This window comes from Bos mutus, chromosome 3, assembly GCF_027580195.1.
Source record: "Bos mutus isolate GX-2022 chromosome 3, NWIPB_WYAK_1.1, whole genome shotgun sequence".
NCBI lineage: Eukaryota > Metazoa > Chordata > Mammalia > Artiodactyla > Bovidae > Bos > Bos mutus.
In genome coordinates, this window is record NC_091619.1 from 4,421,894 (window position 1) to 4,443,980 (window position 22,087).

At 52.7% G+C, this 22,087-nt stretch overlaps 2 protein-coding genes across 8 annotated transcripts in view; both read right to left on the bottom strand.

Annotated features, from left to right (window-relative positions):
* Positions 1–150: 150 nt before the first annotated feature.
* ARHGAP30 (Rho GTPase activating protein 30) lies at positions 151–15,164 on the bottom strand. Of its 4 annotated transcripts, none has more exons than XM_070366168.1 (12): positions 14,770–15,164; positions 10,175–10,277; positions 8,119–8,263; positions 6,839–6,921; positions 6,612–6,719; positions 5,747–5,874; positions 5,104–5,275; positions 4,921–5,021; positions 4,767–4,844; positions 4,092–4,490; positions 2,608–2,873; positions 151–2,515 (listed from the first exon to the last, which is right to left on the bottom strand). In XM_070366168.1, exons 1-12 carry the CDS (start codon positions 14,864–14,866, stop codon positions 908–910), a joined length of 3,288 nt encoding a protein of 1,095 aa, XP_070222269.1. In that variant the 5' UTR covers positions 14,867–15,164; the 3' UTR covers positions 151–907. The 4 variants fall into 4 exon arrangements, with proteins under 4 accessions (XP_070222269.1, XP_070222270.1, XP_005909254.2 ...); XM_070366169.1 differs by having other exon boundaries at positions 2,779–2,873; positions 4,921–5,024; positions 14,770–15,163; XM_005909192.3 differs by having other exon boundaries at positions 4,921–5,024; positions 14,770–15,163.
* A 751-nt stretch (positions 15,165–15,915) lies between these two features.
* Positions 15,916–22,087, bottom strand: part of NECTIN4 (nectin cell adhesion molecule 4) — a 28,167-nt gene continuing 21,995 nt past the window's right edge. For 2 of the 4 annotated variants that reach the window (XM_070366252.1, XM_005909194.3), the window contains 7 exons: positions 21,512–21,802; positions 20,304–20,424; positions 19,232–19,380; positions 18,852–19,008; positions 18,364–18,439; positions 17,987–18,061; positions 15,916–17,651 (listed from right to left, as the gene is read on the bottom strand). In XM_070366252.1, coding sequence (XP_070222353.1) covers positions 17,427–17,651; positions 17,987–18,061; positions 18,364–18,439; positions 18,852–19,008; positions 19,232–19,380; positions 20,304–20,424; positions 21,512–21,802 — 1,094 coding nt within the window. In that variant the 3' untranslated portion in view covers positions 15,916–17,426. Of the gene's footprint in view, positions 17,652–17,919; positions 18,062–18,363; positions 18,440–18,851; positions 19,009–19,231; positions 19,381–20,303; positions 20,425–21,511; positions 21,803–22,087 lie in introns of all 4 variants that reach the window. The other 2 variants (XM_070366267.1, XM_070366258.1) reach the window with 2 other exon arrangements.

Genomic DNA, 22,087 nt, shown 5'->3' on the forward strand with positions numbered 1-22,087 from the left:
CTCCTGCAGGGGATCTTCCAACCCAGGGATGGAACCCCCATCTCTTACGTATCCTGCATTGGCAGGTGGGTTCTTTACTACTAGCACCACTTTGGAAGATATGGTATCTATCATTCAAAACTTTAGTGAGAGGAAAAAGAAACCACACTATTTATGTGTAAAAATACAGCATTTATTCTGAGATATTGCCCCTTGGGACCTGTGGCCCCAACCTGTGCAGAGAAGCAATCCCAGTGCCTGAGTGACGCCATCCCTCTTCCCTAAAATAGGAAGTTATTCCAAAGGAGAAAGAAGAGGCCAGAGAGATCTATATAAGACCTCGGTTCCTAGAGATCCAAGGAGGCAGAGGGTTGGGGAGCTGGGAAGGGAACTAGTCCCACCAACAAATATTGTGTATTCAAAGAGTTTCCTGGACATTTTTCTCCTAATCTGGAGTTAATAGGAGCAGGAGGTATCCAAGGGACCAAGAGCAGAACAAGGGTAGATAACCTCTAAAAGTGTTTGTGTGTAATGGGCTCCAACCTGGCCCTGACCCCGCTTCTACTCTGGACTTGCATGAAGAGTTTATTGCCTCAGAGGAAGGCAGGACCTTGGCTGGAGTTCCCCCTTCATTCTTCACTTTGAGAAACAGTTAAGTTTTCCACCTACCCTTTGTTCCCTTTGGCCAGTGACCCTCTCTCTGGGGACAGGATCTTGGTGACTCTCAGGAATCTCCTAAGGGATAAGTGCTTTGTGTCTGAGACAAGCCCAGGTAAACAGATCAGGACAGTGCTTCCCACAGTCAAAAAGAGAAGCTGGAGGGCCAAAACCTATAGAGTTGGACACTACAGCTGCTCAAGCTGCAGATGAAACAGTCCAAGACCCTGGAGACAGCTACTGTCCCTTATGCCCAGTGCTCTTGTCCTAATTACAGTCCCTCACCTTTCCCAGAGTTAGCCTGTGTTTCGAATCCGTATGATCGGCGCTGGGGGGACATAAGGGGATCAGGAGGTTGGGGTTCTCTGGGGGGCAGGCTAAACCGACTCCGGGGTCCAGACCCTTCTGTGCCCTCAGCTGGGATCTCCAGGCAGCTAAGGGGCCGGGGAACGTAGGCAGGGATCAAGCTGTAGGGGGAGGTTTTGGGGATGAGGCTGTAGTCCCCAGCACCAGTACAAGTCTGGGTCCGCCGAACTGCCTGAGCTTCAGTCCTCTGGCGGTCCCGGGCCAGGGCCACAGCAGCATCAAAGGAAAGACTACCCCCATTCCTCCAAGAGGAGCGGGAGGCTCGGGAGCCCCAGGCCCTGTCCCCATCGAGCCGGCCAGGCTTTGGGCATGGGTTTGCTGGTGCCACATGGATCTTGCCACACATTGCACTGGGCATCTTGGCAAACTGTGGTTTGGGGGGCACCACAGGCACAGAGCGGACCTGTTGGACCTGAACGAGGGTGGAAGCCAGGCGCATGCCCACACCGCCAGCTGAGCCAAGGGGATTGGGCTGCCCCTCAGGATCCATCTCCTCCGGCCGAGGTGGCTGTGGGGCTGCCTGTTCTGTCTCAGAGGACTGGGAGTTTCCCTCTTTGGCACTGTCAACCTCCAGGCACTCTACCCGTGACCCTTCAGGAAGGGAACCCTCTTCTACATGTTCACCTCCAGCTCTCTGGTCTCCCTCAGCTTCTCCATGTCCACACTCCCGTTCCTTGCTGATCTCCCCTGCTCCTCCTTCAGCTGCTGCTTCTGGGATCCTGCTATCTTCGCCATCTCCTTGGTCTTCTCCTGCCTCTTGACCCTCATCTCCCCTTTGTCCTTTGACCTCATCTTCTCTGCCTCCTTCACCCTCTTGTTTGTGTACAACCTCCCAGCTCTCTTCAGCAATTTGGTTTTCGTGGGCCTCATGCTCTGAGTCCTTTCCAGCTGCTACCTGGGCTTCGTCTCCTTCCTCAGCACCTTCCTGTCTCTCCGTCTTTCCTTCCTTCCCCTTGTCTTTAGCCTGCTCTCCTCCAGTTTCTCCCACACCCTTCGCTTCCTCCGTTCTCTCACCCTCCTGCTGACCTTTGGACTCCTCTGCCGTGGCCTCTGTCTCCTCTGTCTCTTCCTCACATCCTTCTTTCAAACTGTCAGTCACCTTCTGGCTCCCCTCAGCCTCTGCTCCTTCCTCAGTGGCCTCTCTGCCCTCCACACCACTCTCTGGCCTCCCCTCAGCCTCCTTGCCGGTGTCCCATCTGCTTCCAGGCTCCACCTCGTTCTCTCCACCCTCACACAAGGCTTGCTCGCCCTCAGCCTGTCCTGAAGCCTCCTGTCTTCCGGACCCTGCCACCTTTTCCTCTTCACTGCCTGGACCCTCCCAACTTGGGAGTTTGGGCTCCAGAAGGGGACTTAGGTCATCATAGGCACTCAGGAAGACTTCCTCCCCACTTTCCTCCTCTGTTTCAGGCCTGGGGCCAGGAGAGTCCAGGGAACAGCAGCTGGGAGCCAGGACAAACTGTGCCTCATCCAGGGACAGGTCATCTAGGGGTGGCTCCACAGAGAACTCCTCCACCTGTAAATACAGCATCATGGCTTAGGACTCGGTGGTCCTGTCCACCCTCTGGGTTCCTTAACACCCCCAAACCCAGCACAGCGCCTCCTTACCTGAGGCCCAGCTCCCAGGAGCTCCTCCAGGTAGCCCATCCCAGGGTCTTCCTCCCCAGGGGAGAAGGCTGCTCCTGCTGGTCCCGCCTTGGCCACCTCCCCGTCCTCCACCCCCACCCACTCAGGTTCTGAGCTGCTTGAGTCCTCTAGGAAGGAGAAGGAATCCTGCACCTCCTGGGACAGGCAGTCCTCCAGGGCAGGGGCCACGTCCACTGGGCCCGAGTCAGCCGAGGGACCTGGGGCTGGACTTGCCTCCAACTTCTCATCTGTTGGGAGAGAGAGAATCCCAGGAATACTAAGGTCAAGACCAGCTCTGACCCTTTCCAAGGTCAGTCTTCCTAGCACTGCTTACAGTATGGGCCCAACATTCCCAGCATAGATGCTTCCTGTGGCTAATCCTCTCTGACCAGTATCCCTAACTATTGGCTTATAGCCACCTTTTAGAGCTCCTGCCAGGCGCCAAGCACTATGCTGGATGTTTTATAATGCATTGCTTTATTTTCTCCACAAGACAAGTTTATAATGTCAGGTATATATCCCCATTATATATATGAGGAAGTTGAGACTCAGAGAAATGTATCCAAGTGCCACAAACAAGTGGCACAGCCCAAATTTGAATCCCAGTCTGCTTTACTCTGCAGTCGTTATCCTTACCCACTACCCAGGGCTGCCTCAGTACTTCTCACTATTGACACTTAGGAACTGGAGTCAGAGCACAGATCAGATTCCAGCTGTGCCACCTCCTACCAAATTGCTTAACATAAGTCTCAGTTTCCACTGCTGTAATGTAAGGACAATAACAATACCTGAGTCAACACTATGAGAAAATGAAACGAGCTAATGCCTTCAAAGTCCTTAAAGCATATCATAAGCTCTCAACTACTGTTAGCTATTCTTATTCATGTTGTTCTTATTATTTTTGTGATGCACAGGCTTAGTTTCCCTGAGCATGTGGAATCTTTCTGGAGCAGGGATTGAACCCGTGTCACCTGTTAATGTGTCTGTGCTCAGTCATGTCCAACTCTGTGCAACCCAATGGACGGTAGCCTTCCAGGCTCCTCTGCCCATGGAATTTTCCGAACAAGAATACTGGAGTGGGTTGTCATTTCCTTCTCCAGAGGATCTTCCCAACCCAGGGATCGAACCCAGGTCTCTTGCCTCTCCTGCATTGTCAGGCAGATTCTTTACCACTGAGCTACCTGGATAGCCAACTATTATATCTTCCTACTTTGTACTTAGTAATCCCTACTGTGTATATCTGACACAAATCCCCATTCTTGGGTGTATCAGTGATCTAAGGCTGCCGGAGAGCCTTTCTATGTGAAGCTCATATAACCTAATAATATTACTGGATTCCCTCAATCTTGAATTTGGAAAGGCAGCTAAAGATAACCACCACAGTCCAGGGCAGATTCCCAGCTTCAGAGCCTCAGCCTAGTGTTCTAGTCCCTTCTCCCAGTCCTTGGCAATCCTTGGGTCCTCACCTGGGGGGCCAGGGCCAAGGCCGGGGCCAGGACCGGGGCCAGAGGCAGGGCTTGGCCGGGGCTGTAGGGCAGGGCGTTCAAGACCACGGGCAAGTCCCGCCAAGGAGATAGAGATGTTGTTTGCGGATATGTTGAGCATATTGCTGATGTGTGCTGGGAGGTTGACATCATAGGGCTCTGAGATATGGACACCTGCACGGCGCTCTGCGTGGCTGCTGCCCCCAACACGGACTGCTGACCGCCCAGGTCGTGGTGTGCCAGGCTCAGAGCTCGTGCCACCCAGCGCCTCTGGGTCGGGCTCCTGCTCACACTCTGCCGCTTCCACGGAATCATTCTCCAGGCTTTCCGTCAGCAGTGGGCCTGGCCGAGGACTGTTGGATCCGACCAGCCCCTCTGGTTCTGTGGAGGAGAGAAAGGTAGACCATAACCTCAGCCACAAGGGGCCTGGACACACCTCAGAAAGGCTCTGGAGAGTGCCCTCTGTTTTGTCTATAGCCTGGAAGGCACCAGGCCCAGCTTCCCTTAGCCACCACTGCCAACCCTTCACAACAAGCTGAGCGGAGGTCACCCCACCAACACATATTTAGGAACGCCCTCCCCTCCCTGGAGATGGGAGTCACTGGCCATCCCTACCCTTACCCCACCCCACATACACGAGTGCACACCTATACTCACCATCACTAACCCCAGCCACAGCACTCAGCGAGTCCATGCTCTTGGCTGGCCGCAGAGTCCCCTTATCAGATTTGTCCTCTGCAAGACAGGGATGTCCATAGAGCCAGGACCTAGTGCACCTCAGCAGAACTCCCCCAAATCTCTGCAGACTTACCCCTGTCCTCAGCCCCCCGTGGAAGTTTGCGTTTGGTCTCATGGCCAGAGCGACCCAGGTTGAAGATGGATCTCCACTTCCTGACCTTCAGAGACCCCTTCCTCCTGGAGGGAATGGAGAAATCACTGCAGTTGGAGCCTGACGGCCAGTGCAGGGGAGAAGGGCCCAGGAAGAAGGCCTTACTTGTGCTCTGCAATCTCTATGATGGTGTGGTAGGGCCGCATCTGGGGGGGTCCGTCACCAGCCTGCAGGATGCTAGGCAGATTGTAGGGCAGGGACCGTGGCATAAGGTCCTCAGGGCTGCCTGACACCCGGACCCCTGGAAGTGACCGCCATCCACTTTCCACTTCACTACCTAGGAAAAGAAAGAGGAATTGGCCAGCCCGGAACAGAAAGAGGACTTCGGGTACCCACCCCCTAACTGCATCCTCCCACTCACTAACTACCAAGGTAGGGGATATACCTGGAGGTCAATCCTCTGTGCTCAAGAGGAAGTCCTCAGGGACATAGAGGTCAGGAGATCCCAGGACATTCACCCAGTGGACTGGGGGTGGGAATGATCAGTCACTAGCCTCGAGAACTGGGATGGGTGTTGATTAAGAGGTCAAGCTATGCCCTAGACTGAGAGTGGAAGAGGCCCGCTCAAGTCCTGACTGTACCATTCTTCTGCAGGGTCTTCTCCACAAGACCATAAGAACTTAGGAGACTCAGTCCTGTCATCTGCACAGCGGGGAGACTGAACTGGATGATCTTGGGGGCCTTCTCTAACTCTGATGTGACTCCCCAGGCAGAGAGTGGTGATGTGGGGGGTGGGAAGGACACTGACCAGAGAGAGCAGCACCCCCAAAAAGCTGGTCCACATGCGTGAGGATGAACTCAACGACGATGGACTGCACACGCACCTCCATGAAGGCTGCTGTCCCATTGAAGCCTGAGGCCTCTATGTCCTTAGACCTGTGGAGGTGTGGATTATGCCCCGCAGCCCCACCGCATCTCCCCATTCAAATTCTCCCTAAAAATACCTTATACCCTTTCCTCTGAATGCCATTAAACCCATTCCATCTTTTAATCAACATGCATGATTCAAGTCTCAAAGGGCCACTTCCTCCAGGAAGCCTTCTTGGACACCCTCCTCAGGATATTAGTCTCTACCTCCTCTGCCCACCAGGGTGCCTGTGTATGCACCACAGGGAGTGACGTGCAGGCTACTTCTCCAAGATATTTGCTCAACAAACATTTGACAAGGCCCATCCCACCCCTACCTCCCCCCAACCCCCCACAGCCCCTCAGCTCCCACACTCTGCACCGCCCCCATCTCCTGTCCTGCTCCAGTCCCTGAGCTAAATGACCACAGTATAAGAAAACATAAAGGCCCAGAAATTCCCTGGTGCTCCTGTGGTTAGGATTCTACCCTTCCACTGCAGAGGGCACAGATTTGATCCCTGGACAGGGAACAAAGAGCCTATGTGCTACTCAGTGTAGCCAAAAATAAAAGAAAACACAAAGGCCCCGTCCTTAGGGACTTTACTCAAGCTCAGAGAAAGGGCTCGCATAGGTGAGCCACACCGTGTAACCCTGAGCCTTCCTGTTCTCACTGGGTGAGAGCCCTCTCCAGTACCACACAGCCACACTCCGTCCTCAAGCAGCTCCCCAGGGGCTAGGCCCGGCCAGGACACCACACATGCACCCACCTCAGCAGGTTGGGGGCCCACACGATGGCCAGGTTGCGCGCGTGCATGTTGGTCTGGGCGCTGAATGAGGCCATGTGCACCAGGTGCCTCATGAGGAACTCCAGGGTCCTGCAGAAAGGGGGCGTCAAGGGGCCGAGCTCACACAGGGTGGGGGCCGGAAGAGAAGCGAGGAGTCAAGGCCCCAGGTAAAGCGCGAGCCCGGGCTTAGCGGGGGGAGCCCCACACACCTGTAATTGGGGACCGGAAGTTCTTGAAGCACCTCTAGGATCTTGACCAAGCGCTCAGGTTCCAGTTGTACTGCCACAGCCTCCTGGTTGGGAGCAAGGGGCAGGAGTCGGTGATGCAGTGCTGCACCAGCGTCCTCCCCAGAGCTCTGAGCCAAACTCTCAGAAACAGTCTGTGCTCAACCCCACACCATCCCCCAACCCTGGATCTTCGTAGCACACTGAAGTAGCAGACAGAACTTGGGTCCCACAGAGACCTGCCGCTGCCTCTTGGCCATGCCACTTAGGGCTTTGTGACCCTGAGCAGCTCCTGCCACCTCTCTGCCTGAGCATCCTCATCAACTGTGCTCTGGTACTGGAAAACACTCGGGGTTTCATCCTGTGGGTGCGCCAGGGACTGTGGTTTATTTCAGGGTGTCCGGGAAGACCTATGCCCACCCAGCCTGGTCTATTTGGGCTGAATGGCATGCCCTGGCTGTTTAGGATCTGTAAATGATGTCATGCTCAATAAAACGCAACTTAATTTAAAAGTGTTACTCAAGGCAGTTCCCTGGGGGTCTCCCGTCTTAGTGGTTAAGAAGCTCTCACAGTCGAGGGCCCTGTTTCAATCATTGGTCAGGAAGCTAAAATCCCATAAGCTAGAAGGTGCAACCAATAAATAAATAAATACTTTAAAAAATATAAGTAAAAATGTTACTCAGTTCAAGATGGCGCTTCTGCCATGTATTTTCTTTCCCTTTAAAACATTATTTATGCATTTGGCTGTGCCGGGTCTTAGTTGTGGCGTGTGGGATCCAGTCCCTTGACCAGGGATTGAACCCTGGCCCCCTGCACTGGGACCGGGAGCCTTAGCCACTGGCCCACCAGGGAAATCCTGTCATGTATTCAAGAGATGTTCAACACACAAATCACAGTTCACAGAAGGGCACATTTGAAAAACATCTGGCTTCCTGAAAGTGTTCTCATTCTCTGAAATGTAGGGAAGCTCTGGTCTAGGTGATTTCCAAGGGCTTTCCAGTGTCTGCTCCCACCCACCCCGCCCCGCCTCCCCGCCCCTGTCTCCCCCTGCACTGGGTGCAGTTTGCAGGCCTTGGGGAAAAGAGGGGCGGGGGAGGGCGGAGATGGCAGGACCAGGAGACTTGTAGGGAAGGGTCTTGTCGTTTCCATGTGGTCTCCGTCACGCGGGGTCCCTAGGACTCTGTCTGGCATTAGAATCATCTGGGATGTCGCATCAGAGCGGCCACCCTCAGCCTTCTCTCCCACTCCCCTTCCACTCAACTCACAGCAAACTTGTCATAGAGCCGATAAGTGAGCAGTGGGTCCGGCAGCTCTCTGAAGTAGGCCTTGCACAGGGAGGAGACACAGTGAATGTCCTGAAGGTAAACATCTCGCCGCAGGTCTGGCTTCCGTTCAGCCTCAAATTCCTGCCTGGGGAGGTGCAGAGTAGTCAGGAGTGGCGGGGGTCTGGGGCAACGTGTGGAGAGCGGGAGCTGTAGAGATGGGCTCCAGGCAGGGTCGAGGGCCAGTATGTATGAAACTTGGAAGGAAGAGGCTGGGACGTGTATATGCGTGAGGCAGCAAGCTTAAGGCATTGTTCTTGTCAACATGCAGTTGATGTGAGGTGGATGAGTGGACCTATGCATGAACAGGATACATGTCAGGATGTAGAGGTGTCAGCGGCAGCATAGGGGTATGTAGGAGTCAGTAGAAGTGGAGGAATGAGCCTAAAATGTGTGTTCCTGGCTACATGCAAAGATGGATGCGACTAAGTCTTAGAAGGAAACGTAAGTGTAAATCTTCATGACCTTGGACTAGGCAACAGTTTCTTGGATATGACACAAAAAGCACAAGCAACCAAGGAAAAAAATACATAAATTTAACATCAAAGTTACAAACCATTGTGTGAGAAAGGACACTATCAAGAAAATGAAGAAAACCCACAGAAAGGGAGAACATATTTGCAAGTCATAGATTTAGTCAGTATCTAATATTCAGAATATATGTTATGAATATAAAGAACTCCTACAACTCAAAACAGACAAATAACCTAATTTTTTTAATGAACAAAGTTGATGAATAGACATTTCTCCAAAGAAGATATACAAATGACTAATAAGCACACAGAAAGTATTTGACATCATTAGCTATTAGGAAAATGCAAATACAGATGAAATATCACTTCACACCATTATGGTGGCTATAATCAAAAAGACACACAGTAACAAACATTGACAGGGATGTGGGGAAATTGGAACCCTCATACATTGCTGGTAGGGATGGAAAATGACACAACTGCTGTGGGAAATTGTGTGACAGTTTCTTTAAAAGTTCAACATAGAGTTACCATAGTGATAGTGAAGTCGCTGATTCTTTGCAACCCCATGGACAGTAGCCAACCAGGCTCCTCCGTCCATGGGATTTTCCAGGCAAGAATACTGGAGTGGGTTGCCATTTCCTTCTCCAGGGGATCTTCCCGACCCAGGAATCGAACCTGGGTCTCCCGCATTGTAGGCAGACTCTTTACAGTCTGAGCCACCAGGGAAGTCCCAAACCATAGAGTTACCATACGACCCAGCAATTCCACTTTTAGGAATATACTCAAGAGAATCGAAATCATATGTCCACACAAATACTCGTACACAAAATGTTTATAGCAGCGTTACTCCTAACAGCCAAAAGGTAGGAACAACCCAAATAGCCATCAACTGATAAATGGGTAAACCAGATGTGATAACACCCCACAACGGAATATTTTTCAGCCATAAAAAGAAATGAAGTACTGGTGCATGCAACAACATGTATGAACCCTGAAAACATGCTAAGTGAAAAAAAGCCAGCCATAGAAAGTTACAATTATGTGATCCCATTTATGTGAAATGTCCGAATAGGCAACTCCATAGACTGAAAGTAGACTCGGGGCTGGGCGGGGAGGGAAATGTGGAGTGACCGTGGGTAGAGGGTTTCTTTGGAGTTGATGCTCTGGAATTAGTGGTGGAGGTTGCACAGCCTTGTAAATATACTAAAAACCATGGAATTTTACAGTTTCAAATGGGGAATTTTATGGCCGGTGAATTATATCTAAATCTGTCTGTAAAGCTGGGTGGGTACACATGGGAGCGGAGGAGTGTGTGTATGTGTGCATGTGTGTATGCACAGTCATGCGTCTGTGCAGGCTAGCCTGTGGAAAGTGTGGGGCATGGTGTCAGCCTGTCCTGAGGAGACTAGAGCTCCGCCCTTGGACAGTACCTATCACCTGTGTTTCCTTCTCCCCAATTCCCCTCACCCCTCTGGCTTCCTGGCCTCATGGCCACAGAGCCCTCCCCTCACTGCCTGACTCACCGGAGCTTCTGGATGTTGGAAGAGACCCCTGAGAGGCGGTAGATCCCGTCCACCACTCCATACTCCTCCACAAACTCTGCACAGCTCCTTAGCACCTGGGGCACTGGGGGACACAGAAGGCGCAGAGAAAAGTCAGAAGATCTGGGAGACCAGAGACCCCAGAGCGTCTGAGAAATGGACACATCAGGGAAGTCAAACATGGAATAAACACTTGTCAGAAAGATTCTTGCAGGATATCAGCTCCAGCCTGCCAACCTGTTATAATCTCTCTGCCCATTGGTTCTAGAGTCTTGGCATAAATTCCCCTAGTGAGGGTGAGATCACTGCCTCCCCAGACTGCCCATTCCCATTAGAAAGTTCTGCCTTTGTTGACCTGAAATTTCTCTCTCTGTAATTACTAGTTGGTACTACAAAAATTTTAGAGGGACAGCAATGCAGTTGGAAGAGGTAAAAAACTGGTCTTCAAAGTGCATTTACTAACACTCTACAGAAGTGAAAGGAACATTAATTCTTCCAACCAGGATGGAACAGAGCTGGTGGGCATTATTGTGAAGCACCTTCTCTGGTTAGTGAGTGCATGGATGTTAGATCTATCATAAGAAGGTACACAAAATTGTAACAGACCTTCAAACTGGTCCATTCAGGAGAAAAGCACCTATGTGCCAAGCACTGTGCATTAGACATGAAAACAGAGGATCAAAGAAGTAATGAGTGCACAATATCAACCTGATAGAGCCAGAATTCAAATCCAAGAATGCAAAAAACTGTGTTATTTCCCCCTGCCTTAGAGCCTTCCCCAGTTACTGGACTGTAAGCCCCTTAAGGACAAGATCTAAGTGTGATCCATCTTGCTTTTCCTCATCTTATCTGTCATGGTGTCTCAATCATGGGAAAACCTCAAAAACCATGCGTTGAATCTCATCTCCACAAGTCCACAAAGGTATTTCTCTAAAGCACTTCCATGCTTGAAATCCTTTGCTACATATAGACTCTGCTCCACCCCAATCTTCAATGCTTAGCTTACAAACACAGAATAAAATAAAATCTTCTCAACAGGTATACTGCATAAGACCCTTCACAAACCAGATCCAACTGCCATCCAGCCTTACCAGTTCCAGCCAGCCCCGTCTCCGCATGCCGCCCCGCCCAGTAAATCCTATGGTCCAGCCCTTTGCTGTTCCTTGAACAAGCCTTGGTACCATCACTCATGTTTTCCCTTGCTTGGAATGCCTTCCTCTCTGTCTCTGCCCGGTGAATCCCTATGCATTCCTCAAAACACACCTCAGACATCACTTCCAGTTCTAAACTCTTTGCTGATACCTGTATTATAGTTCCCACGGTCCTTTGTTTATATCTGTACTATAGTGCTTATTGTACTTTGTTATGATTAGTATATTTTGTGTCTATACCTTCTGACAAATAGTGACATCCTCCCCAGCATCTAGCACAGTGTTGAAACAGAGCAGGTGCTCAACAGATGTTTATTAAATTACTCAACGAATTAGTCAATGAATTGGAGATTTAATAGAGAATATTGCCTAAGACAAAACACTGGGTCCAATTAACTGAGATGCAGCAGAGAAAACCCTGTCTTGTGTGCATCAGAAAAAGATGTGCTTCTCCTAAGCCACCTATATTTTTCAGATGGGCTTTATGAATTTTATATCTGATTATGTTTACTTCTTTAACTGTCAGGAAGCCCATATCTTGGAACCATATGGAACTACTTGAAATGCATTTCTGGGCACTGAGCTCACCCTACTTGTTTTTCCTTCACCTTAATTCCTTCAGTCATTTATTCTTTTTTTTGGCGTTTTGGAAGTCATCCATCCCAAGCTCATTGTGGAATTAAGTAAGTTAGAAATACACACTGAAGAAAATAATAAATCCATCAAACACTATTTTAAACCCTTCTTGTATGACCTGGTGTCCACACCCTTTACCCTCGTGCACCCCAGAATGAGGACTTGGGTAGGAGAAGGAAAGCACCAAGGCTGCACAGTTTTTTTGAAGGCTGCAAAATTTAAGGAAGCACTCACTCTTAGGGTCATGCCAGAGCCAGCTGTGCACATAAATGATCTTGAGAGTGAATGCCTCCTTAAGAAAGAGGCACCTAGGGCACTTGCCTGGCCCTGAGCGTGAGAGCTTCCTTAAATTGTGCCCTCGTCACTTCTCTTGCCTCATCTTAGTCCTGGCCCTACAGTTCGACATCCATCGCTTCAGGATCTGGGCCCATTTGCCAGGGTCTCCCAACCTCAGGTTCCCAGCATTGAATGCTCCTCATTCAAGCTGTTGCTCTACTCTAATGCTACCCCAGCTCTTTTAGCCATCACTCTGTTAACTCATAATTGCTGTCACCTAAATCCCAAGCTCTTTTCACATGAACTGCAACGAAGTCAGGTCTTCCCCATCCTTCTCTGTTGATTTTTGAACCTCCAGAGGAGGCCTTGAAAGAAGACATCGAGAGCCTAAGGAGTCAAAGCCATAGAGGAAATGGGTCAAGGAGATGGGGGAAGAGATAATAGGATCAGAGTGATGGAGGAGTCAAGGAGACAGAGATAAGAGAAATAGGGTCAGAGATAAAAGACTCAGAGTTGGGGTGGTAGAGTCAAAGAGAGTCAAAGGGTGGGTCAGGGAGGACGGCCTGAAGCTTAGAAACCCGGAGAATCAGAAACCTGAGCAAGGTCTCAAAGAGTTAAAGTTTAGGAAAAGGAAGAACTCAGCACACATAAGGGCTTAGGAAGGAAGAGACCTACCTGAGGCAAAGAGCTGGGAGAGGTTGCTGAAATGGAGCACAGCAGCAAGGATTTGGGAACCCAAGAGAATCAGGATAAATTAACCAGAAACACAGCTTTCCATGGGCCTGGACTTTCACTTTTGCTGGGTCTTAGCTTAAAGAGAGAAGCGGTTATGGCTTCTCTCTATCCTTCAACTTTCCACCTGTCTGTGCTAGGAGGAGCTGGGGGAAGGGGAGAAGGCTGCTGCTGCTGCCCTGCTGCCTAAGATTCTCCTCTACCCTTGGATTCAGACATGGCTTTGGTGAAGGGCAGGAGGTGCTTCTCTCTCTCTCTCTTTGGGATTCATTAGGATCTGGACCCAGCAACCTGTCTGTCCCTTCCAGAGAACATGCCCTGCACCATCTGAGGCCAGGAAGGTTACAGGAGTGGGATCTGGGTTGGCTGTGGGGTCAGCGTTTCAACATGAGGTTGGCTTCAACATGGGGGTACAGGGAAGGACAGTGCCAGGATGAGGAGGCTGAACCGAGGGTTTGCAGAGAACTAGAAGAACATCAGCCCCAGCTACAGCATGTGGCCCTCGGCCAAGAGCCATCTTTCTCAAGATTGTGATTCCTCTTGTCAGCCCTGCGCTGGCTGCTGGGCTCTGCCCCAAGAGAAGAGAAAGGTGCAGAGAAACCACTTCAGCTGTTGTACACCCTTCCTTGGGGCCCGGGTTTTCCCTTAAGCGAGGCCTGTGGGGATGGGGGCCTCTGGGGAGGAGAAAAGGGGAAGGAGGCATCTGGAGACACAGGGGCGGGCCTAAGAGCAGGAAATGAGCTGGGACCCACCGTCACCCTGCCTCCACTGCAGGCACCACAGCCCAGAGCAGAGAAGAGGACAAAGAGGAAATGACAGATTGGGGTGGGGTTGGGGGGGGGGAGGCAATAGAAATCGTGTCCTTCTTTGGGAGGAGCTCAAAGTACCAAAAAACAAGCTGGGCTGGGCAAGTCAGAATATATGCATTCAATTCCAAGTCAAATCAAGAAATGTTTCTGAGTGTCTACTCCACACCAAGCATAGTCGGGGGCCAGTGTTGTTCTGGTCCTGCTGGTTCCCAAGCCCCTCCGAGGCAATCCAGGGAAGGTGCTGTCCACAGGCAGTCCTCACACCCACCTTCCTTTGTACCCTCCACCCCCACCTTCAAACCAGGCTCAGGCCATCCCTCTTACTCTTCTGGTGTTCCCCATTTTAGCAGCTTCTCGCCTTACCCTCCACCTTGAACCTGCTTCTCCTTTGCACAGGGAGAACCAGAGAATCACAGAGACTGGGGGAGGGGACCACCCCTACCCCACATCTTCACCTGTGGCCCAGGAAGGCTGCAAAGAGACCAGAGCCCCGTAACCTCTTCTCCTCCAACCAGGAAATCCCCGTCCTTCCCATGTACCACCTCACCCTCTCCAGGGGCCCTTCTACGCCTTCTTCATTCAGACCCAAGGACTGTCCATGCTCCTCAGCCACTCATTTCCTGACCCTGTCCCCTCAGCCTTCCTCTCCTGTCCCATAGCTGTCATCTTCTCACTGCTACTTCTTCTCCCTCTCCCGGGTTTCCAGTCTTTCCATCCTCTCCTGTCAAGTGTCCTCATTCTCATCCCCAGGCTCTTCACCCCAGGCGGTCCCACGGAAGAGCTCCTCGGCCTTCTTCACCAAGCCACATTTCCTGCCCTGCCTACGCATCAGCCTCCTGGGGTGACCCCACGCCTCTGCCCCTTCTCCACGAGCTCCCAGAAAAACTGCTTCTGTACCCTCAAATTCGATCAGGCTGGAGAAGCCCCATGCCTCTCCATCCACCCAACAGCAGCTCCGGGCTAGCCTCCTTACCCTCCTGGCCTGAGTGCTGCAGGTGCTCCTGCAAGTCACACCCAAACACCCGCTCCTTTGAGCTGCCCTTCTTCTTTCCTTTCTGCCGAGACTTCATGGCCGGAGCCCCAGGGCCCTGGCCCAGCCACCTCGGTCCCCCAAGACCTTTGCCCTACTAGTCCCCCATGGGATCCCAAGCCAGCCTCTGGGTTTGGCCTGGCCCCAGGGGGGCAGGGCTCAGAACTGGGGGTGGAGAGTGGCCTGGGCAACGGGCAGCAGCTCCTGCCTCTGGGGCCCCGGCCACACGGAAGTAGCTGTGGAAGAGGAAGCTGCTAGGACCCCGGCAAGAAGCTGTGTCTCGTGGCCGGGACTGGCACTCGCCCTTCTCGCCCTGCTCAGCCCTGGGGCGGCAGGAAGCCGTGCAGCTCCTTAAACCCGCTTCCTGTTAGAGCATCTTTGCAACCACAGGGCTGGGGTGGGGGAGGTAGCTGACATTCACATCCTCACCCATTGCTGGGCCTCTGCTCATTGGTCAAGAGGAGGTGATGTCAGAGCCCTTCGGTGGGGTGGTAGCGCCTGGGGCACAAGCAGGTGACTGGCACTCTTAGAGACAAGAATCCTGGGGTCTGAGGTTGATACCCCAAAACTGCCTGGGAGCAGAGCAACGCAGGACTGTTCAGGACACACCAAGGAGGCAGGAGGCCCAGCCTCCGACTCTTACAGGCCTGCAGTGTCATTCGAGCTAGGCCTCAGTTTCCACACATATGAAAAAATGAAGAGTAGACTAAGATGACCTTTAAATCCTTCCAACTCTAATATCCTGTGGAACCCATCTGAGTTTTGGGTTCTTTGACCATAAACATTTTAAACTGCTTTTTACTTTCCAGGCCTGTTGTAGTAAGATTCCAGTAAAAGATAAGATATAAAATACTGCCCAAGTGAATTACTGCCTGTCCTGGAAGGGGTCTTCCTTTCCACTGTCCTACCTGGGGACTCTCAGAGATGGCTCAAGGTCTGGTGAAGACCATTCCTCTCCCCCTGTCCCTCCCAGTTGCAGGCATCCTAGCTCCTCCCCAACTTGCAAGCACAGGGAAGATGTGCTGAGACAGAAGAGTATTCAGTATTCAGGATTTACACCATTCAGGGAGCAAGACAGGAACCAGAAAGAACAGGTTTTATCTGTTTATTTAAAAACAGAATATCATTTATGTACAACTATGCACATATTTACACAAAATGTACATACTAGAATTCCATTATCTTCAGGTTCCACATGCAAAGTCCTGGGTGGCTGGAGAGCAGGGGATGAGAGACCCTCCTTTGGTCAGAAATCCAGCAGAGTTCAGGCTGAACAGGGTTTGGCACTAAATCTAGGTATCCTGGTTGAATGTATTTGGATCAGGCAGGCAAAAAAGGACCTCATCTAATCCCAGCCCCCACCCAGCGAAACTGCTGGAAGAGCCCCAAGTTAGTGACCCGGAGACCCCTGGGGAAAAGGGGATATTCTTGCTGCCAGTAGCTCCTTCACCTCACTTGAACTCCCACCCTCCCTGGTTCTATTATCACTATTCTCTGTCCCCTACACCATGACTAAACCAGGAGCCCTTGTCACCAAGTCCTAGTGACCCCCTCACCACGGGACCACAAACACCTGTGCACGCAACTAAGAAACCATGAGCCTAGAGGAAGAGCCGAGGAACCGCTAGGGCCAAGGACCTTACTTGTCCTCCCGTTACCAGTAACTGTGGGGCACACGCGCCTCCAAACTCCATCAGATCTTAGTCTCCTTCCCAGAAGGCTGTCCAGACTAAGATGACTCAGAAGGAGCACCTTGAACCATAGGAATTAACCTCCCGGGGTCAGGCCGAGCAAGGCCTAGCTTTCCTGGATTCCTATGTAGGCTGATGACTCTTTAAGCAATCCTTGTAACGATAAACATCCAGATGAGTCCAAAGTTTTTTAAAAAGTCTTTTCTCTTAATGAGTTTGGGGCAATATTCCTTAAAGAAGCTCCCCTGTGCAGGCTTATTTACAGAAAATATGTACATGCAACAGGGCTAGAGACCACCAGAGGGCAGTTTGAGCTTCCGGCGAACCCCGGCCACCGCTTCACACTTGCCCCAGCGGGTCCCAAGTGGTGGGAGCCCTGCTCCCCAACTCAGGAGGCCAGATTCCAGCTCCAGCTATGCCCGCACACCTGGATCTGGCCAAAGTCTCCACCTCCCGCCTCGAACATCTGCATCATTAATACTGCTCTGGGGTCTGAGGAAAACACCTGCATTTTACAGGCAAAGGTCCCACGGCCGCACGACACACAAGCCCATCCCCGTGACGTACCCCCCATATTGCCACCGAACTGGGTGACACACGTACCACAGCTCACTTGTGACAGCATGACGCACACCACGGGCACAGTCACCCCTGCACACACACGCAGCACACACTCAAACAAGGACACATGCACACACAGCGACCTGCACACACTGTGGGAGGGACTCAACCAGCAGAGCCCTTCCATTTTCCAACGGAAGGACTGGAAGGACTGGAGATCAAGCAGTCAGTGGGATGGGGAGCATCTTCCTCAAGAAAAGAGTGTGTAGGGAGGCCCCCCTGGGGATGAGCTGAAGGCTTCCCTGTCAGCAGAGGGAGCCAGGCTTAGGGGACGGAGGCAAGCCTGGGTCAGACCAGATGCCCCCGCCCGTTGATGTAGATGCCATTGCCCGTGGGCTTGGCCCGCAGGGTCCCGTTCTCCTGAACAAAATGGTTCATGGCCTGCTTGATGCCTTCATCCCGATCCTCCTCCTCCTCTGCCCGCCCAGGGCCTGGAGACGGCAGCTCGGTCTGCGTTTCAATCTCCCTCACTGTGGTCAGCGTGGAGTAACTGCGGCCCTCCGGCTCTTCACTCTGGAGACCAAGGGCAGGGGGCGAGTCAGGAGCCTGGGCCGGGCGGCCACGCGTAAGGGGGCTGGCTGGGGCACAGTGGGGCCAGAGGTCAGGCACAAGCAGGGGTTACGGTTGCTCAGCGGCTCAGCGATGGACAGGAGTGAATGTTAGGTGTGGGGAAGGGGCAACTAGAGAACGAAGGCGTAAGGGCATAGCTGGGGGTGTGGGGGGAGGCAGGCGGGCAGCATGAGTCTCAGCAAGGGGGCTGGTGGAGGGGCTGCTGACGCACCACATCGGGGGCCGGGAGAGGGGCCTGAGCAGAGTGCTGGGGACACCGGTGGGGCCGGGGGCCTCACCATCACAGAGCAGCTACTGTTGTCCTTGAGACTATCGGGGTGGCCCTCGGCTCTCAGCCCTACACTCTCCTCCGGCTGCAGGGCCCGGACACGGGGAGGAGTCAGGACGGGGCTCAGGCGCCTCCCTAGTCACCTTCCCCCGCCCCACAGACATCCTCATTCCCCCACCCTGACCTTGAGCCCACCCTGACACCAGTGCTAACCATGGCTTCCCAGAGCGACCTCGAGGCCAGTGATGAAGAGGGCTTTCTAAGTGAGCCAGCAGACCCAAAGAAGCGCTGCCCACCCCGCCACTTCCCCCCAGTGCAACCCTCCTACGCTTCTGACCTGCAGAGGGGCCCCAGCCCCATGAACACCCGCGACCCTGGCGCACACACCTGGTTTCTGGGATCCGAGTGATGGGAATGCAGCCTCCGGATGGAGTTCTCCCTGGTCAGGGTCAGCTCCTCCTCACTGGGAAGACACCCCCTCGTCAGGAGCTGAGGGTAGTGGTAGCCTCCCAAGGCCAACCTAGGCTGGCGGCGCCTCTATGAGCTGGGGCTGGAGGGTGTGGGCACTGGGCCGTCCCTGCAAGTGTGAGCGCGTGGCTGCAGGTGGCGGTGTGGCTGCAGAGTGTGTGTGCCTGGTGCCGTGTATGTGCCCGTGCGTGTGACACCCTCGCATGTGGATCTGCCCTCACTCGGGCAGCGTGGCTCCCCTCACCCAGCTGCGGTCCAGGCCCCCAGGTCTTTCTCACCTCCCAGGAGACTCTGCCTACCTCTGGTCCACAAGCTCCTCCTCTCGCTCCTCAGTCCTGGCCCACCTCCTGCTTGTCTCCTCTCTGCTCCCCGCTGACCTCACCCGCCCGGGAGGGGCCAGTACTCACTATTTCTGGGTCATCTGCTGGGCCTTGCGCCGATGGTATCGGGACATGAGCACCACGACCACCACGAGAAGGCAGAACAAGAGCGCGGCGATCACGCCCACCACCACCACGGAGGCCGACACGAGGTCCACCTGCTTCCCGGGGGCGTCCTCGGGGTCTGCTGGGGGCAGGCCGCGCTCTAAGGCAGACGTCCAGATCTCCGGCCCGCCCCACCCTGTCCGCTCGAGACACATCCCAGACCACCCCCTCAGCCTGACCTCTGAGAAATACACACAGTCCCGACCCCTCCAAATAAACACTCTCCCAGTTCACTCTGTCTTGCTTCCCGTTGACCCCACCAGGCCCCTGGCCCAGGTCCCAGCCTTTGCCCCCGTGCTTACCAAGAACATCCACCACCACCTGAGAATCCCTTGAGGAGAGTGCATTGCTGACACGGCAGACGTATGTGCCACTGTGCTCAGGGGTCAGTGTGGGGAAGCCCAGGGTGTCTCCTTCTGCTCGTACCCCACTGGGCAGAGGCCCGTCCAGCCTGGAGGACAGGGAAGCTGATGGGCGGGCTGAGGCTGCCACATCCAACGTGCCCAGGCAGCTCTCCACCTCCCTCCCCCATGACGTCACCCAGAGCCACCGGCTGTTCCCACGGTGCCCCTCCCTCCTCTAGGCAGGTCTAGGCAGAGGCCCCTTCTCCCTGCCGCCCAGCCTGACCTGGGCACCCCCACACGCACTCGGGGAAGATCCACACGCACACCATCTCACATGCTCCTGTGGGCATCACGTCACTCAGCACTGAGCACCAGGTCCACATGGCATAAAGTCCGTACGACAGGACTTTCCATTCCTATTTGGGCTCAGATGCACTTGGAAAAATGTGACTGCATGCCCCCATACCCCTGACATCGCATGGTAGGGTACATGAACAGAGCCCCAGGCACAAGGCCACATACATGGCTCATCCGCTCATATGTGAGAGCATGCCTGTCATGGGCTCACACACATGTTCCCCTGACCCTCTCCCTGATTCTCTGGACATCTCAGACCCTGGAAAAAAGCCAGGGAACTAGCAGAGATGGGAGGGTGCTTCTAAGGTGCTGGCAATGTGACAGCGGTTATAAAAGTGGTGCTTTAACAACAGTCACAGTCAGCTGTATCTTTTTGTCTTATCCACTTGAGGCACTTACATAAAAAGTGTTAACATTTAAATACTGTATTATATTCCATAATTTTAAAGTTAAGGGAAAAAGCCAAGCACTTATTAGCTAACTCCCTACGCATCGCCATGTATCCCACACTCCCTGGTGTAAGCCAATAATAATGTTTGGTGACCATGCGTATTCTTGTATTGGTCTGAACATGTGACCCAATTTATTTGGGTCTCAGAGTATATTGCCCCAGTTTGTGATGAGTACGTGTTGTTCCCGAGGGAAGGATCCCAGTCTCAAGCTTGGCCCTTACCGTGTCCAGTTGTACGAGGGTGGGGGCTGCCCTTCACTCAAGCACTTGAGCATAGCCCCTTCTCTGCCAACCTGCCACAGCTTTCGGTCTTCAAGGCCCCTCACAGAGGCTTCCGCAAGGACTGGAATGAAAGGTGGGAGGAGAGAGAATGGGAGTGATGCTCTTCCTCGAAGACCCCCGGCCCCGGGCCTCACCCTGCCTGGAATGGCCTCTCCCTGCCCTTTCCTGTCCTTCCCATCTGTGGCCCAACCTAGCCCAGCCCCACTCTGCTGACAGCTCTGTCCCCTGAGTTCAGAGAGTCCACGCTGGTTTACCTGTGCAGCGAGCCTATACGTTCCTCTGCATAGCAGCGTGGCAACACCTTTTGAATCCCCTGTGGGCCCTAGCATAGTGCCAGTCACAGAACAGGTGCTCAGCAAAACCCCTCCCTGATTCTTCAAAGGTTTAACCATCCTCCTAGTTCCTTCATTTCTTTTTTATTTTCCCTGACTGTGCAGCACAGCTTGTGGGATCTTACTTTCCCAGATCAAGGATCAAACCCAGGTCCTCGGCAAGGAAATAGTGCAGTCCTAACCACTGGGCCACCAGGGAATTTCCGGCTCGTTCATTTCTTTAACAAACATATGTTGAGGACCTACTTTGTGCCAAATGCTATGTTAGTATGAGTAGAAACCAGTACCATCCCTCACAGAGGCGTGAAGTCTAATGCCAGGAAAACAACATCTGCCATTGACCTGGCACCATCCATACACTAAGCGCCGTGTGAGAGGCTTTGCATTTGTGGTTTCTAATTCCCATCAGGACCCTGTAAAGTTGATATAATTACTCTCCTTCTGCTAACGAAGAAAATGAATCTTGACTGAGTAACAGCTGGTAAATAGCAGAACTAGGGTGCATTCCAAGTCCATCTGTCTTCAAATCCTAAACTATTTCACAAAATTCTTTCAATTCCATATTTATATCTGACCTCCCCGAAACCTGTAAAACAGGGCAAGCTCCTTTGTAAGCAGGAGGACTCTGAAGGTCAGGGAGTGATTTGCCAAGGTCATCTGGGATGGGCTCCAGGTGTTACACCTTGGACTGGTGCTCTCTTGGCCACACAGCATGCCCTGTAGGATCCAGGCTGGCCAGACTGGCGGGCCTCAGGGTCTCTCAGGATCTCACCCATCTTCCTGGAGCCCATGGGGGTGCCCTACCCAAGTACTCACAGGCCACTTGGAGGATGTGGGTGATCCGTTGGTCCTGGAGCAGGCCAGGGTGGGATACCACGCAGGTAAGTGGCTGTCCATTCATGCTGCGGCTGGGCACCAGATGGAATTCTGAAGTGACGGCAGCTGAGCGGGAGTGTGTGAAGGAGCGGTGGGATGCTGTGCCCTTGACTTCTGTGTCCCAGGTAACGCTGGGGGCCGGGCTGCCCTCTGCCGTGCAGGAGGCTGCCAGTGTCAGGCCCTGGCCCTCTTCTAGAGGCGGACCAGGATTCAGCGAGGGCAAGGGAGGCACTGCAGATAAGAGGAGGCGGAGATCATCATCTTCACAACCCCGGTTAGGAGGCCCCACCCCATCCCAGTTCAGTCTAGTTTTTTCTTCTTTTATATTATCAACAGAGATGTCAAATGAGTGGTAGAATTTCAACTGACTTTGTACCTTTCTCCACTGTTTGAATTATTTACAATGAGTATGGGTCATTTTTTTAATAAAAATAATGAGGTAATTTAAAAACTAACAAGATAACATCTATATTATAATAATAGTAATAGCCACTATTTTTAAAGCACTGACTATGT

Bases quoted from the DNA above. Each gene is read 5' to 3' on its own strand.
- ARHGAP30 (XM_005909192.3), bottom strand. From the start codon at position 14,866: ATGAAGTCTCGGCAGAAAGGAAAGAAGAAGGGCAGCTCAAAGGAGCGG. The intron at 8,264-10,174 runs GTGAGTCAGGCA...GCACCTCCCCAG, and splicing joins TCCAACATCCAGAAGCTCCG to GCAGGAATTTGAGGCTGAAC. The intron at 4,845-4,920 runs GTAAGTCTGCAG...CCTGTCTTGCAG, and splicing joins ACGGGGGGCTGAGGACAGGG to AGGACAAATCTGATAAGGGG.